General features: G+C 34.5%; 3 protein-coding genes across 4 annotated transcripts; 2 read left to right on the top strand and 1 right to left on the bottom strand.

Annotated features, from left to right (window-relative positions):
* The first annotated feature begins 1886 nt into the window (after window positions 1-1886).
* LOC17879702 (BEL1-like homeodomain protein 2) lies at window positions 1887-6480 on the top strand. Of its 2 annotated transcripts, none has more exons than XM_023779004.1 (4): window positions 1887-3070; window positions 3946-4337; window positions 4865-4925; window positions 5757-6480. In XM_023779004.1, the coding sequence occupies exons 1-4, from the start codon at window positions 1901-1903 to the stop codon at window positions 6315-6317; spliced, it is 2184 nt and encodes a 727-aa protein (XP_023634772.1). In that variant the 5' UTR covers window positions 1887-1900; the 3' UTR covers window positions 6318-6480. The 2 variants fall into 2 exon arrangements, with proteins under 2 accessions (XP_023634772.1, XP_023634773.1); XM_023779005.1 differs by lacking the exon at window positions 5757-6480 and adding an exon at window positions 5418-5737.
* A 1329-nt stretch (window positions 6481-7809) lies between these two features.
* Window positions 7810-10489, top strand: LOC17879318. Its single transcript, XM_023777944.1, has 11 exons — window positions 7810-7825; window positions 7941-7950; window positions 8204-8330; window positions 8433-8543; window positions 8638-9044; window positions 9124-9402; window positions 9491-9590; window positions 9675-9734; window positions 9807-9893; window positions 9979-10104; window positions 10184-10489. Exons 1-11 carry the CDS (start codon window positions 7810-7812, stop codon window positions 10487-10489), a joined length of 1629 nt encoding a protein of 542 aa, XP_023633712.1.
* Window positions 10490-13777: 3288 nt separating this feature from the next.
* Window positions 13778-14544, bottom strand: LOC17878346. The gene has a single exon (XM_006282677.2). The coding sequence runs from the start codon at window positions 14436-14438 to the stop codon at window positions 13917-13919; it is 522 nt and encodes a 173-aa protein (XP_006282739.1). The 5' UTR covers window positions 14439-14544; the 3' UTR covers window positions 13778-13916.
* Between the last annotated feature and the right edge of the window lie 3639 nt (window positions 14545-18183).

Below are 18183 nucleotides of genomic sequence, written 5' to 3'. Positions count from 1 at the left end.
GATCAGCACTTGACTTCTGATCTTTCCTCCAACCTTTCCCACGTGCCAAACATCACGTCCCGCTTGTGCGAACTCTCTTCTTCTATTGTTTATTAATATGCTTTAAAAAATATTACGTAAATTATAAATGGATGAAATTTTGATGTCACAAAAAAAAAAAAAAAAAAAAAGATTGATGAAATTTCATGACATTATCCTCCAACCAAGCCATTCCTACTTACACCGTACTCGACCTCAATCAGTAATATATGTATGCGCTTACAATAGCAATTGTCAGAAAAATAGTTTGGATATGATATATAGATAGATATATATATTTATTTATTTATATTTTTTTTTTGCATGAGTATATATAAAACTCAGCATGCTAATTTTCAATGTTAATGGTATTGGTATATCTACGTAGGAGGTTAATTATGCGATCATTATAAAGTACTGCTAACTCATATATACGTAACTACTAATTCGTCATTTCATTGAAAAAGTCGATTTGAAGTGATTAGCTTGTGGTTAGAACTTAGAATCAATTGATTATATGACACTCATTTGTTTTGGTATACTGATTACGACACTCGTACGGACTTCTTGAGAGTCATATTCTCGTTATCATAAGGAAAGCTATTTTGATATAAAATATAAATAACATACAGTCTTTAAAAAACGGACATACTAGATGTAAATAAATGTGTAGACTTTAAATTTATGCTGATTGATACTATTACTAGGGACAAGGTCTCCACTAGGTATGAAATGCAAATATGAAGAGTCGAGGACTATAAAGCTACGGACTACGGAGCAGCAATGGCCAGTTTATGTATAAAATGGACTTAACTAACCCTATCTGCCAGTTAGCTCAGTGTAATCAGAAAGTTGACAGACGAGGGCATTATGGGAAATATGTTTATGGCAGTATCTTTATATTTATATATAATATATTATATTTTTTTCTTGGTCACGACGGTATTACTATTTAATATTTATGGTGGTGGTTCGTATCATTGAGAGATGACCTTGTACTCACTTTTATTTCTTCTTCTTCTTCTTTAAATTCGTTTCAAAAAATAAACATCTTTAAATTGTTTATGGCAGCCGACATTTCGTGTAATAAAAAACATTTGTCTTATTATAATTCTTATTTTACAATTCTATGAACCAATATTTTCGCTGTTAATATATCGTTGCAAAATATAAGTATATCATAAGAAACCACAGTTAATTAAAAAGGAGAAAAAAAAGTACTGGATTTTGTATTTGCACGAATAGTTTCTTTTTAATATCAAGAAACCAACTAAGTAATAAAGAAGAAGATTGGTGGGCTTAAAAAGGGTGGTGAAGAAGAAAGAAGAGTGACATCTCTATCTCTCTCTCTTATCATATTTTTTTCTTTCTTTCATTTCTTTTAGCTTTGGGGGAGAGATTTATTAGTTTTTTTTATATATAATATATATTGTGAAATACTGAATAAACTCCTAGTAACCAAGAAAAGGAGAGTCCAGAAAAGAGAAAGCGAGAGAGAGAGAGAGAAAACGATACCTAAGCTCTCAATTTATATTATCTTCTCTGCAGCATACTCCAAAGGTATTCGATCTCTTCTTCTGTTCTCTCTTGCATACATACATATCTATATCAAGAAAGATACGTACATCTCTTTCTGTATGTGTTTTGTTCATCAGTTATAGATGATGTAGATAGATGAAAAAACAAAAAAAAAAAACAAAAACATTATAAGACCTAGTTGACTCTCTTCCCTGAGTTGTGGTTTTAACTTCTTTGACTGAATTATCATTCCAGGATCCAAGAGAGAGCTAGCTCCAAGAAGATATATTTTTATATAAATATATATATATATATATATATATATATATATATATATATATATCATGAAGAAGAAGATTGAGGTATGGATATGGGAATAGCTAAAACTTCTTCATCTTCTACTTGTACAATTCTTTTGAAGACTCTTCACAATAATTCTATGTCCCAAGATTATCATCATCAAGGAGGAGTCTTCAGCTTCTCTAATGGATTCGACCGATCAGATTCTCCCAGTTTAATAACTCATCAGAAGCAAGAGCATCAAAGGGTAGAAGAGATGGACGAGGAATCCTCAGTCGCCGGAGGTGGGATTCCGGTCTATGAAACTGCCGGAATGTTATCCGAGATGTTTAATTTCCCCGGAGGCAGCCGCGGAGGAAGAGATCTCGACCACGGCCAATCTTTCCGGTCCAATAGGCAATTGCTTGAGGAGCAACATCAGAATATTCCGGCCTTGAATGATTCGGCCACCGCCACAGCTGCCGCCATGCAGTTATTTTTGATGAATCCACCGCCACCGCACCAGCAACAACCACCGTCTCCGTCATCCACGAGTACCACAAGGAGCCACCACAATTCGTCAACTCTTCACATGTTACTTCCAAATCCATCCACCAACACAACTCATCATCAGAGCTACGATAATAATATGTCTATGCATCAACAGCTTCCACATCATCATAATCACCAACAGCTCACGTGGCAGTCTTCTTCCTCCGATCATCATCACAACAGCCAAACCGAGATCGGGACCATCCACGTGGAAAACAGCGGCGGACAAGGCTTGTCCTTATCTCTCTCATCGTCTCTAGAAGCTGCTGCCAAAGCCGAAGAGTACAGAAACATTTACTACGGAGCCAATCCTTCTAACGCATCGCCTCATCATCAGTATAACCAATTCAAGACTCTTCTTGCTAACTCTTCTCAACATCATCAAGTGTTAAACCAATTCCGACCATCTCCGACAGTTGCAGCGGCCTCTTCCTCGTCCATCGGAGCTGTCAATATCTTAAGACACTCGAGGTACACAACGTCCGCGCAAGAGTTGTTGGAAGAGTTTTGTAGTGTTGGAAGAGGTTTTTTGAAGAAGAACAAACAAAAAAACAACTCAAACCCTAATGCTAGCGGTGGCGACGGCGGTGGTGGAAGCTCTCCTTCGTCGGCCGGGGCAATCAAGGATCATCCTACTTTATCGGCGTCTGATCGGATTGAGCATCAGAGAAGGAAAGTGAAGCTACTCACCATGCTTGAAGAGGTAAGTTCATATTAATTCTCTTTTTACTTTCAATCTTGATTTTGACTTTTTCCGTAGTGATATTAATTCACACATTTAACGTAAAATTGTTTTCATAAAATTACAAGAAAATTCATATATATTGTTGTATTATTACAACGAAACAAGAAACATGATATGACTGGATTTGGTCTTTTGTTTTCTTGATTAACTACTTATTATTTGATTGTTTTGGTAGAGAGTCTGATTACGCAATCCTACCATCATTTATTTAAAACTTTTAATCGTTTTGCTCGTGTGACGGTCGTATTAGAAGGTGTATTGAATATTTTGATGCTTAGCGTTTGGTGGAATCGTTTAATCAAAGAAAAAACGCATTAGATAATTACGATTATTCAAAATTGGCGTTTCCTTCTCCATATAAGCTACTCTCCCTCCTTACGTCCTAAAGCTAATCCTCGACGTTACTTATTTGTTTACCCATACTTGAATTATTCTATTTTTTAGCTGACTTGTGTCGTTTTCTAACCAAAAATAAATAATTTATTTTATGCTCGAGGATACGATAAAATGTGCTGTTGGTAGGATTACGAAAACAATTGAAGGATATTCTCTGGTCCTTAATTTGTCTAGAATATCGTATTTCTTATATTGTCTTGTTTGAACATAACAGATTAATCTCATTTGTTTAATTTCGATGATACTCGTACTAAAGCTGAGCATACGTCCCCGTGATAAAAGTTTCTAAACTAATATTTAATCACGTGAATATATAACACCGATGATACTCGTACTAAAGCTGAGTTCAAAATAACATCAACCAAAAGAGCAAAAAAAAAATATATTAAATGTTTATGGATTGTATAATGTATAGTTTTTTTTTGTTTTGTTGGCAGGTGGACCGACGGTATAACCATTACTGCGAGCAAATGCAGATGGTCGTAAACTCTTTCGACATAGTAATGGGCCAAGGTGCGGCGTTGCCATACACCGCATTGGCTCAAAAAGCTATGTCGAGGCATTTTCGATGTCTCAAAGATGCGGTCGCGGCTCAGCTTAAGCAGAGCTGTGAACTTCTTGGGGACAAAGATGGAGCAGGAATGTCTTCTTCCGGATTAACCAAAGGGGAAACACCGCGGTTGCGTTTACTAGAACAGAGTTTACGTCAACAACGTGCGTTTCACCAAATGGGTATGATGGAACAAGAAGCGTGGCGGCCACAACGCGGTTTGCCTGAACGCTCAGTTAATATCCTTAGAGCTTGGCTCTTCGAGCATTTCCTTCACCCGTAAGTCCATTTTTTATTTTTTTTGTTGCTTTCTCATTATTCATTATATTTAATATAAATAGATCAATTACATTTGAAAGAAATTAAATTCTGAAAAAAAAGCTGAGAAAAAGTGTTTCTTTTCTCGTTATTTCACCACTAAGTACTTTAGTACTGTGACTGTAGAATTTTGCTATTTTATTGTTAGTGAGAGTTAACGAAAAAATGGAAATAAAGCAAAAGAGTAGTGTTTTTGTACGATTTTTCACCTATCTGACATTTGCTTTATGAGTAAAAACAAAACCAGAAAAAAATTATAAGATAAAAAAAAATGAAAAAGAAACTGGATCGATGATATGTAATCATCAGCTTTTCTTTTGTCTGTTAGATTCTCACGCCCTTGTTAGGAAAAAGTCTGTACTTTTTTTTCCTTGCATCTACTTGATTGTATTGTACATATAGTGAAAATATGTAAAAGAAAAAGAAAATTAGAATTGAGTTTATTAGGGCAAAGTTAGAGTGATGTCATTTTCTGGTCTCTTTCTCAGGTATCCAAGTGATGCAGATAAACACCTCTTGGCTCGACAGACTGGTTTATCCAGAAATCAGGTCAGTCTATAAATATACAAAACCATCAATTCAATTTTAAAAAGATCTCCATGAAGAATCACATATTACATTCATATGCCTCTAGTTTATAAACCAAGTTCTTAATATACTGAATTTAGTTTGGATTACTAATCACATACATATAACCTTGTGGTAACATATTGTCTTAAGATTAGTCCAGATTTTTACATATACAGAAATAGCCGCATACATTACTAACACGCACATACATAAGTAACATAACAATCTATCTCCCAATTTCTCCTTTTTGTTTGGCAACTATTACCCATATCACCTATTCACCTACTCATGTAGCATTTGATAAGCATAGTAATGATAGATATATAGGAGCTATTATATATTGGAGAGGAATATCAGCAAAGGACCAAAAAAATTATTTGATGAGAGTAGAGATCAGTAACTAGTAACTAGGTTGAGATGACGCTATTGCATGGCTTTTGTTTCTTTCCTTTGTTTGGTTTGATATGACAGAGGAACACCATGTGTTTTGCCTTCCACTCACTATTAGCTTTTCTTGGGATTCGTTTAAAGTTAAATTTATATCATCCCTATAATGTTACACACACACCCACACAAACAAGTAAGTCTATGAGAGAGAGAGAGATCGACATTAAAGACTCAAAAGGGACCATTTCTCCTCAAGTACATCAAAGTTTGCAGCTTTCAACTATCCCCTAAAGAAACCCTCAATTTCTTGTATCCCCTACATTAAATAACCACATGACAAATCAAAACACTCGGATTTCTTTTGGATATCCTATTATTATTATTACAATTATTCAAAATATTTGTCTTTTCTATATTTTTCAGGTGTCAAATTGGTTCATTAATGCTAGGGTTCGTTTATGGAAACCAATGGTTGAAGAAATGTATCAACAAGAATCAAAAGAAAGAGAAAGAGAACGAGAAAGAGATCAAGAAACAAAAAACAGTAACAACGACAAGAGCACAAAACCCAACGACAATAATGAAAGCAACTTCACTGCGGCTCGGACCACTTCATCACAAACTCCAATAACAACCGCACCAGACGCAGCAGCAGTAGCGACAGGCCACCGTCTAAGATCCGACATTAATGCTTACGAAAACGACCCTTCATCGCCTCTACTCCCTTCCTCTTACTCCAACGCCGCCGCCGCTTCTGCCGACTTGGGTTCTCGTTACGGTGGTGGCTCGGCAGCGTTTTCAGCGGTTGCCACGTGTCAACAAGGTGTTGGCGGGTTCGTTGATGCTGACATGGCTGGTGTTAGCGTTATAAGGTTCGGGACTAACCCTACCGGTGACGTGTCACTCACGCTTGGTTTACGCCACGCTGGAAACATGCCTGATAAGGACCCTTCTTTTTGCGTTAGAGACTTTGGCGGTTTTTAATTACATTTGCTCTTCTTCTTTTCTTTTTTTTTCTTAATCCATTTAATTAATTATAGTCTTCATTTTTCAATTTTACCTTTTTTCAATGAAAATTTCTATTTAATTAGCCCCTTAAGAGGATATAAAATACTTCAATTTAGTTAAAGCCCTCTTTCTTGTTTTTCATGTCTCGCGAACATAAGAAAACGATTTGTAAATCCCATCTCAAATCAATGTACAATTTACAGCGTTGTTGTTCATGTGCATATACGTATCTTTATCCTTAAAGAGTTTTTTTTTTTTTTTTTGGTCAACTATTTATCATTAGAATTTTTAACTAATTTCTCAAGGCTATATTAATTGTTTATGTTTTTGGGCCATTAAAAGGAAAGTATTAGGCCCAAAGGAATTTATTTTTCTTGTATATGGCATTATTGGACCTTAAGTTTGCAGAAAATCATGGTATATATATGTTGAAGCAATTTTGTTGTAAACTTCTCACCGACATTTCAAGAATGGCCAAAACAAATTTATGTATATGCGGCCTAAACCATTTTTATTTATTTATTTTTATAATCTATTAAAAACAAGAAGAAAAGCAAATGTTGCATTTGAGGTGCATAGATAATACAACACTCTAGAATCCCACTCATTGTTTTGTTTTGTTTTGTGTCTCAATAACTTTTCTTCATTATCATTGTATCTTGTCGGGATTCATTAATAATGTATTATTAGGATAAAAAGGAAAGAGAAAGAAAACCAAACTGCTTGAGACCGGTTTGTTCATACGCTTAACCAAAAAGCCTAAGTGCACTGCTTACTTAGACTATCTAGTACTCTCCGTGAGGATATCATTGACACCAAAAAAAAAGAAAAAAAGTTTAAGCATGATCCGTTGGACTTATAACACCATGCGGATATAGTCAAGTGCATGTATCTTCCATGCTAGCTTAGACAAAAGTCATATAAATCACTTAGCGGAATTGGAAGTTTTGGAACCTTTTATTGCTGTATGAATAATTTCAAGAATGAGTCATAACGTTTATATAATTAATAGTCCTCACTAACGAAACTACTACTAACTCAGTCGGCCAAAGCATGCACCATCAACATGAGAAAAGAGAACACCGGAAACTGATATCTAGTCATTACTTGAGAATAAACGCTCTTGCGTATGTAATAATGTATTATGAGTTCACTGTCGTATATGAACCCTACTAATGAACAAAATGATTCATAAAATCTCGGAAAGTTCTTGTCCATCTCCAAAATAAATAAATAAATATACATTTTCTATACATAGCTCTTGCAGTCTTACTCTATGAACAGTTTCTAATATGTTTTATACTTAAAGAAGAACAAATGTTTTGTCTTAACTGCATTTATATTCCTTGTTCTTGTATAGCAGAAAGAAACGATCACTATCAGAGGAAAACAATTCAATTTGCTTCAATGGTAGATGAAGAATGAACAAATATATATGTTTGGTGGGTGAAAGATTGAAGAAGATAGAATGGTGATTTTGGAAGGTAGTCTGTTGTTCTGCATGCTATAAATACTTACTCTGTACAAACTCTGAGTCTTCCTCTAAACAAAACCAGCCCACTCTTGAGATTCTATAGTTCGAATGTTCTTAATGAGCAGCATATGACAAGTAAGCTTAGCTACTTAGCTCTGACTTCATATATAAACCATTTTAGTCCCAAACTCCATACTTTATTACAGAATTTGATAGTTTTGTTTCAGGATGATAGGATTCAGAGACAGAACATTGCAGAGACAAAGTCACAAACGTTCAAAAAGGTTGCCAAATAGGATTTTTTTGTTTTTTTTCTTGTGTGTTTTGATTGTGATTAAATTTCATATCAAGGTTTCTGTTCTTAAAGGTGCTGGTTCTTTGGCTGCAGTTATCCAGGAAACAAAATACTTGAAGGTGACCATATAAGTTGCTTATCTCTCAATAATGGTTCCCACCAAGAGGAGAAGAAACTATCGCCTAATGTTGTAAAAGTCGAAAGCTCTCTTAAACAAGAGGTTAGATAAGTAAAACTTCTCTCACAAGTCACAACCGTTTTCAGAACACACCACACGATCTGCTCACTTTTGTCGTCCTTTATATATATATTATGCATGCAGATTATAGAGCTTGAGAAAACATTACAGAGCCAGTTTGATGTTCGTAACGATTTAGAAATGGCGTTGGGTTATAAAGAAACTCCTCAAGACTACAGTATCTTCACTTCCAAGGTACTTACTACTAGTCAGATCTTCTGAGCAAAAAGTAATTTTTGGTTCTTTTGGTTTTCTGTTTTGACAATAACTCATGTTGGATGTTATGCAGCCTGCTAAAGAATTGATCAAGGAAATTGCGATACTCGAATTCGAAGTTTCTAATTTGGAACAATACCTTTTATGGCTATATCGAAAAGCTTTTGATCAGCAAGCATCAGTATATCTATCTCCATCATCAAAACGGCAGAGATCAATTTCACCAAAATCAACTCTTAGGAGTAAATGTGACATCCCAAGAAAATATGAACCGCCTAAACATGAGAATCAAGAAATCGAATATAGGTGTTTCTCTTTCGACAATAGAATCAAAGATCCAGTTTCAACCAAGAGTGACATAGATTCGAGTGTTCGCCGGTGCCAATCCTTGCTTGATCAACGTTCCACTTTCACTAACATAATTTCTCCACGAGAAGAGTCCATAAAAGAAGTAAGTATAAACGATTTCAGTAGTCTCTTGTAATGGCATTTTCGTGTACTAATTGTTTATAACTATTTCTTGTTTCGGTTACTTCACGAAGCAGTACATAAAGAACAGATCAAGTATTGGCATTCGGATACCCTTATCCGATCACATACCTATAATGACTCCAAACAAGCTATCAGAGGAGATGATAAAGTATGCGTCGACTATGTACTGCAAACTTTCAGACACTCGGTTTCTTTCTTCGACAAGCAAGTTGTGGAGTCTAAGCTTCAGGAAAAACTCTGCTTTTGATGACAAAATCGAATCAAGTGCACCGTACAACTCGATGATCGAAGTGTCACATATTGAAAGGAAAGGGCATGACTTTGAGCTGATGCTTCGACATTTCAGGTCAGGCCCCTAGTAAAAAAATAGACACAGATTTGTTTTCCTCACTTAGTGTAATGTTCATGGACCATTGGTTTTATAATTTACACAGGTTCCTTATCAAACAGTTGGGAGATGTTGATATGAAAAAGTTGACGCATCAAGAGAAACTTGCGTTTTGGATTAATGTACATAACTCACTTGTCATGCACGTAAGGTTTTTTTTTTTTGCCTTTTTTATCTTTTCTAATTTGCGAATTTCTTTGAATTTAGACTGATTTTTGTGTTTATGCCAGACATATTTAGTTAATGGTATTCCAAAGAACAACGGGAAGAGATTCTTGTTATTCTCTAAGGTAAGAAAAGATTCAAACAAAACCTGAGAAAAATGCTCCTTGCTTTCTGATTCAATGCGTCAATTTTTGCAGCCAGCTTACAACATAGGAGGTTGTGTGGTGAGCATAGAGATCTTGCAAAACTCTATCCTTCTCAGCAGAATGCCTTGTCCTCAACAGGTCACTACTTTTCTACCACAATCCTTATAAATTCATAATAATGTGATCCGTCTTGTGAAGAAGCCTATTCTCTCTCTGCTTACAGTGGCTGCGGTTGTTGCTCACCTCAAAAAAACTCCGAGCCGGAGATGACTACCAAGAATACTCCCTCGAGCATCCTGAGCCTTTGTTGTACTTTGCTCTCTGTTCCGGAATTCACTCTGATCCAGCGGTACGTTGTCACATCACAAAAACATTTACATACATATTTATACGATAACTTGACTAATTTTACATCTTATGGGTCATAGGTTCGAGTATATACGGCCGAGAGTATATACCTAGAGCTGGAAACCGCAAAAGAAAATTACATCCGAGAAACAATTCGGTTCAAAAGTGACCATAAGCTAATCTTACCTAGGATCATAGAGTCTTTCAGCAAAGATTCTGGAATGAATCAAGCGGCATTGATGGAGATGATCAAAGAATGTCTATCAGAACCTATGAGGAATACAATCAAGAAAATCAACATGGGAAGATCCCGAAAGAGTAACATAGAATGGATCCCTCACAATTTCCGGTATCGGTATCTGATAGCTAGAGAAGTCATCAAATGAAGAAGTTTAAATTATCTCTGTTGCTTATTTCCCAAGACTCTGTTACTTGTCATGTAAGGCATGAGACATAACAATTAGTCCGTTATCCTTAATCCATATGTAGTCCTAGTTACATCACACACGTATGTTTTTTTTAATACAAGCCCATTAAGCAAAACCTTTTCAGCCCACCAAATACACAGATGGGATAAAAAAGAAAAAAAGAGACCTTAATGTCTTTCGTGGGCTGAAAAAGCTATGCTTAATGGGCTTATTCTTAGCATCTCCTCCAACCGATCCATCCACTTCCTCTGTCTGTCGCCATCTCCGTCGTATTCGACTATCGCCGATCTCTCTCTCCGGTCAAGACGTTATGTCGTCTCGCTAGACTTGTAAACGATCAATATGGATTCTTAAAACTGTAACAAACCGATGGTTCCTTACACGCTGCTACTACCTCTTCGTCCTTCACAAACCGATGATGATATGTGTTTTGTTTGGGACTCAAGTTTTTGTAGCTAACGGTTACTTTTTAAATTAATGACTCAAAGTTTCCTTTTTTCTTGTTTTACCTTTTTCTCTCTGTTCTTTCCTTTTTGTTTTTTGTTTTTCCTTTTCACTTATTATTAGGTTAGGAGAAAGTTCAGAGCAAAACCGAACCTGTGAACACAAAGCTGTTGACGGTTCGGTTAAACAATTAAATTTCCATTTTTTTTTTCCTTTTCTTGTGTGGTTTTGAGAAGAAACTACTTGATTCCAGACATACCAGTAGACAGTAATTGTTTTTTTTAACGTGTGAAACTAAGAATTTTGCTACAGGGAGATTAGGATTCTCAAAGACAGGATAATGCAGAGAGAGACAGAGTCACAAACGCCTGAAGAGAAGAGATTTGTGTGCGTATCTATTATTAACACAAGTACGTACTGTAGTGTTAATTTAACTTAAGTATTGAATTATCTGAATATGGCGTTATGTTAAGAAAACGAAATCAACTCGTTTGAGGTCATATTAATCAACAACTTGAGATCTGTAAACCCCTTCCTAGTAGCCACCTTTGCTAGCTAGCGAGAGAGATATGTGGACACAAAGAATGTAACGATCACTGTCCTCTAGAATATCACAAAGAATATTATTACTGGTAATTCATCTCATGCCAATTCTGGTTGGATGTATTCATAAACGATAAAATAGTGAATTAATACAAAATATTAAAAGAAAATTAGTAAGAGTACATAATGAACGTAAACACACTATCTTTCGAAAAGCTTTTCTTTTGGAATACTCGGATATTTTTTTTTATATACACATGATTAAAATGAAAACTTTTTTTGTCTGTAACAGACATATCTAAATTTCTTCTACCCTGTTTTTCTTTCTTCTTTCCCCCTTTTTTGGTTTTGTATTTATGTGATTTTGTGTAAGAGATATTAGCAAAGCAAAATGATTGTGTCGAGGGCTCGTGGAGGACAAAACTTGGTTACAACCCTACTCTTCCTTCAATTTGGACCATTGCACACAGAGTCCTCGAAAATTTACAAGGCATGCATGATATATATATATACATACAGTATATATGTAAAGCATGGTAACAACTAACAAGCTCATAAAATAATAAATGGATTCAGTCTTGATCAGATGTCATGTATCTATTGTATGTTTCTTAATTCACGTTAATTTTTAGCCGAGTTGGTTTCTCGATCAAACGTTTTGTAATGTAAACTATAGTGTTTGTTGTGTTATCCTTCGCTATATTATTGAGACAGACTTATATTATAATTTAAATATATAAATAAAATAGAAAGAAAAAAATATCATTTAACAAGATGAAAATATCAAGGAATTAATCATCAAAACAATGAATGGAAAACTTTGTCGACATATAGTTGGTTGAACCGACTAAAATCAATTGCGTCAGTAATGTCGGATCTTAAATATGGAGTATATATACACAGTGAATATACTACTACTATATGTGTATAGTATAACATTACTTTAAAACTAGTTCTTAGATCTTTGGGAAAGGCTTGATGAGCTAAAAAGAATCTAAAAAAGAAAAGGCAAGCAGACGATTACAGGATAGAGACAAGAAAACAGTGGATCGAGAAAGCTTAAAATTCTTTCTTGAAAAAGAATGGGAAACAAAACAATACTCAATTCAAACACAGCTATGCATTTTTTGTTTTGTTTTGTTTTGTCAACCTAAACTAAAACGTATTTATAAGTTTAGTAATGAATCATAAATAGATTGGCCAATGGCTACATCGTCGATTACTGGGAAGCTTTGATCAAAAACAGCTGGACTCTTAGTACGAAGAGACTCTAAATACTTACATTTTTGGGTATAATCTCCGGAGAAAACTCTAACATCAAAGGTCATCTTTTAAATTTGATTACCTAGTTTCATAAGAAAAACTTTGAACTCATTAAAATTCTTTGTCAAGAACATAAGTAACGAAGTAATAACAAGTTAAGTGGTAAGAAACTACACACATACATATCAAGTATTCAATTATTATTAAGAGGGAGGCAAAAAGCGAATAAACTGGTCCCTATTTATATGGTCACGCCAACACGTAACTCCATTTTTATAGTCTTATACTATAAAATGATGCTCCAAAATATTATTATATATCCAAACTTCATTTTGATCATATTTACGCATTATACGACCATGTAGTTCTTACTTAATACTAAAAGGATTATTCGATAAATGTTGCGATGAGGAGGTTTTATTGACAAATTTTATTAAAAACTACGATCTAAAAATCAACTAGAATCTATTTTTTCTAAACAGATACGTAACCAAAAATAACAAACTCAGTTTTCTTCTTTTTTTCTTTAAAGAATATAGGCGAAAATATAAATGTGAAATATTGTTAATGTAACATTTATTAACATGTAAGAGCACATTTTTTTTCCAACATAAAACCATAGTATATTTTAATGTAACATATTCGTATTCTTTTATTTTTTATGTTGGCGTCAAATGTATATATGAGTGTATCTATTTATTTTGACTATTATTATTTTGGCGTAACCTTGTATTTTAATTTATCATGCAATCAATCGAAATACCGCGTTACGAGATCTTTGGAACCAGTCACATGTTCCCTTTCTTATCCTTATTTTTTATATTTCAAATAATGAAATAATACTTTACTTATATATCTAAATATTTGAAAAGTGATTCTACCAAAAAATTATTTGAAAAGTGAAATCTAATAGTATAAACTAAATTCTCTACTGATTAATGAAACATAATTAAAATTTTGTAATGTTAAGGATATAATCGTAATTGGACGAGTCAGTTGAGATATCCCAAATAAGAACTTTTTGCCAATATGCAAATTGCATCTTCATTAAATGACTAAATAGGCCCCAACATAATAATAATTTACACTATCCACATATATTTTTAAATTTAAATCAAAATTCCGAAACTACCCTTCACTCCTCTATCGTACTCAACTCCGCCGCGTAACATTTCCTCCTCCGGCTACTACTAAGACTACCGCCACCGTCTACGTTCCTGACTTTCCTCCTTCCGGCGCCGGAACCCACCGTATCATCAGCTGATCCGACTCTCGTCCGACACTTATCGGAGACAATAGGATCAACGCATTTCCGGCGACAACCTCCTCCTCCTCCGCCTCCTCCGCCTCCTCGCATGAGGGCAGAGCTGGCTTTGACGGCCAATGCAGCCATCTCCTCCGCTTTAAGAGGCTGACGAAGCCAACAAAGAGGAAGAGCGAAGTATATCTGACCAAGCTGAAGCTCCTCGTCAGCGCTGATGGCGGAGACGGCGTCGTCGAAGTCCATATCGTCGGAGTTGCATATAAAGCACATGGGATACTTGAGCAAAACGTATCCGACTTTAACGGGGTTGGCAAACTCCATCATCCTACCGTCTTGCAAGATCAGCTTCGCCGTGGCGACCTGAGTCGACTCGCTCGAGCTGCATATACCCATGTGTGTATGTATGTGTGTTAATTTGTAAGGGTTCTTGGTAACTCGGTCTGAGTTGACTCAGTTCTGTTTTGTTGTTTGCTCCGGTGAAATGAAATGAATAACTAATTATGGGAAGAGAAAGGAGAAGGAGAGTTTGTGTTTAAATAGATAGAAAATTGTATGCAGAAAATAAAAGAAAGATGCCACGTAGGATTTTGTCGTGTTGTGGACCAATAGAAGTGATGACAGGCTGTATAAGTGGTGGGGAGGAGGAAGACAGCTTTTGTGTTTCAAAGAGTTTTGCGTTTTGATTTTTATTCCTTTTTGTTGATTTATTACTTACCAATAATTACCATGTCAGGTGGAGTGACTGAGGCTTTGCATGATGAATATACCAAAATTTGATTTCAGTGAAGCAAGACTTTTGTCTATGGTAATACTTAAAAGACTACATGCATATATATATATATATGAAGAAGCCCACCCACTCTAGAAGCGTGGAATAGCTTGTTTCTACGAGTTCATCATCATGAACTCACTCGGCTCTTTTTTGGTTTTGTTAGTAATAAAGCTTTGTCGTGGGGGTTTACGAAATTTAAGTTGAAAATTGAATTTCCCGATTTAATGTAAAAAACTATTGATGACCCCCCTATTGGCTAGGTTACAAATTTAAACGCAATACTCGTTCCCCAATTTTTGTATTATGTTAAATTTTATTGATCTTTCTTTGTCACTTTTAAATCTCTGATTTTGATTGGCCTCTGTTGCTGTCGGATCCCTTTAAATGTAAACTATAAAGTCAGTTGGTTATAATACTATTTACATATATGTACGTATGCTTATATAAATTCACCGTGTGTTTTATTTCTACTGCAAATACGATACTTATTTAGAGCTTCATTTATGATTTAACAAATATATTAGTTGTAGTATTTGGTTTGGTTGGTAAGATATATATGTACTGAATGAATGGTAAAGATACCAAGTAGTTAAGTGTTGTGTTATCGATCTACCTACTAAACCAATGCGGAGTTTACTTTTAGTAATAATTTACTACCATAACTCATTATCGAACAAAGCCGTTTAGTTTTGGTAATTAGCTAAAAATAAACTAGTATAAATTTTTTTAATACCTAATCTTTTCAGGTGTATTATGTTTTCATATTTCGATGGTCTAACTGTTGAAATATTTTGATCTAGTTACTTGTTTCAACTATTTATTAGTTTGGCTAATTAATTAGTAGACAAGCAAATGAAAAGGTTTGTTAAAGTATCACAATTATTTTAAATCTACCAGTCGGACTTAATTATCATCATAGAAATAAGAAGGCAGAGAGAGTTTAATTTGCTTACGTTGAGACGTTGATGTCAACATTGATGAACATCCTAAAATACAATGAATTTGATTGGTGGTGGTGAAGAATTAATTTTAATACTAAGCGTGATGATAATGACTTAAGCTAAATAGAGTAATAAGCATATTTGTTGGGGGCGACCATGGTTTTACTATTTTTGCATGTAGAATTTGTTGCGGTTTCGGTCTTTAGCCTAGTTGCGTAAAGGAGACTACTACTTACTTTATCTTTCTAATTTCGTGTGTAGAGGAATTTAACCCAATCTAAACAAAAGGTGTGAGAAAACAATGGCATATCTTAGTAATTAAGATTAGAGAGAATGGTGTCAACAAACTAGTTTGTATTTATTATATAAATTGAATATGCTGATAAATACTGTCAGTTATCGATTTAAAAAAATATACTAATGTATATGCCTATAAGCAATAACAACTTTCATTAATCGTTCGATCATGATTAATTACCAGTCAATGAAATTGTTTTTCATATTGATATAATAAATTTGCTTGGATACAAGGAAAAAAAATGTATAAATATAGAGATACGTAAACAATAGGTTCACAAAAAAAGAAAAGAAGAGATACGTAACAATAGAAACGTGGCCATAGCGCTGAGAGTGGCAGAGGAGTAGTACGTGTCTAATTCTGGAGCAGCCACGTGTCGTTCTTCCGGGCCATGAGATGACACGTACCGTTACATGAGTTCCACAAAGAATCCGACAATGTTTTCAGTGGTGATGATGGCGTAAGTAAACTCGTATTTGTTAGTCCATCCCTGCTTGCTCGGTGACATCTATCTATCGTTGTTTGTTTCTTGCTTCTTCCGAAATAGTTTTTAAAATAGTTTATATCTATATGATTCAGAATAATGTCTAGTAGTCAAAAATTATATGGAATGGGAATGGTGATGATGATGGGTCAATATGTGGTTAATTTGTCAACTATGAGAACGATTATGCCAACCAGAGATGACAGTGTTGCTGCGGTGTTCAGCTAATAGTATTTATATCCTTTTCATGGTCAAACGACCGCTCTAAGTTTAGTAATAAATTACTGAAAACTGATTAATAATCCATCGTTTACAAGCTGAAATCAATCATATAAACTCTTCATTAGTATAAATTAAAACTATATAGAACATAATAATCATCAACATGTTTTCTTCGGCATGCATGTTGTAATACTATTTGTTTTCCGTAGAATATAGTCATATATAAATGTATATAGTAAATAAAATCCACCGTATACCATTGTCTTATCTCATTGTTTCACTATATATGTTGACATTACCCTTTCATATGTTACTAGGTACTTTTCCATTTATTTAGTTACATTTTTTTTCTTCCCAAAGACTAAATGGTCCTGATTTCTTCTGCTTTATTTGTAATAGAAGGACATGTTTTTCTCTCACGACACAATTTATAGTTGAGTTTGGTGAAAATACAGTATGTTTTAACAATTGGGGGATTTGTTTAAGCTCGACTGTCGAAGTAATGCTTGTTAGTTGTACTACAATCATAACCTGTGTGTTTTAGTTTTGTTGAACAAAATAATGTCTCTTTTTCTGTTATAGATACTTGTGTCGTAATAACGTGTGATTATTGTTTATTTTATTGGACATTTTTCTTCTGTGATTTATATCGTAAATTAGACATATGAGTTGCGATAAATAACTATAATTATGAAGAAAAAGAAAGAGAGAACGTCACATGCTCCATGCTTTTGTATGAAGCTTCATGGCTTTTGTATGAAGCTTCATGGATGCTCCCCTCTCACGGTCTCTCACCCCACATTTTAGAAGATTGAACCAATTATTACCTCTTTGACTCAACCAAAAATGCTTTATTCGACGACTTCCAAAAACTTTATGTTATACTTTTACTTATCTTATACTAATATTATAGTTTCCACTAGGAAATTAAACCGACCATGGATAAAAAGATTTGTCCCGACCATAATACACATATCTCAATAAAGAAACAATATTCTGGCTATAGGTGTTTACGTACCAATCTGCAGTTTTGAATTGAGATGGTCTGTTGTTCTTTTGTTGGCCTCCATATATATACCCGTTAACATTTTTTTTTTTTTTTTTTTTTTTTTTACTTCAGTTTACAAAATCACGTGCAAAATATATCTTGTAAAATTTTAGCTATGCCCTTACAGAAAATTCTAAACTCAACTAATTTTGGGTTTCTTTAGTTATGATTGTGTTTGTTGTTTGTCTGATCGTGGAGGTGGAAATTTTCCCGTTTAACATGTGCATATGTACACTTTTTCGATGCATTTATGAAGTTCATATAAATTCTTTCCTCCAATTTGTATTTACATCGTAGTAATTAATATTAACCGAATAATAAAAAATAAATAACACTCATGGCGCGTCCATGCATGTGTTTATAAGTCCACTTG

The sequence above is a fragment of the Capsella rubella genome, unplaced genomic scaffold (assembly GCF_000375325.1).
Source record: "Capsella rubella cultivar Monte Gargano unplaced genomic scaffold, Caprub1_0 scaffold_7, whole genome shotgun sequence".
NCBI lineage: Eukaryota > Viridiplantae > Streptophyta > Magnoliopsida > Brassicales > Brassicaceae > Capsella > Capsella rubella.
The sequence above is the reverse complement of the archived record's forward strand: the minus strand, read 5'-3'. Positions and strand labels throughout refer to the sequence as shown.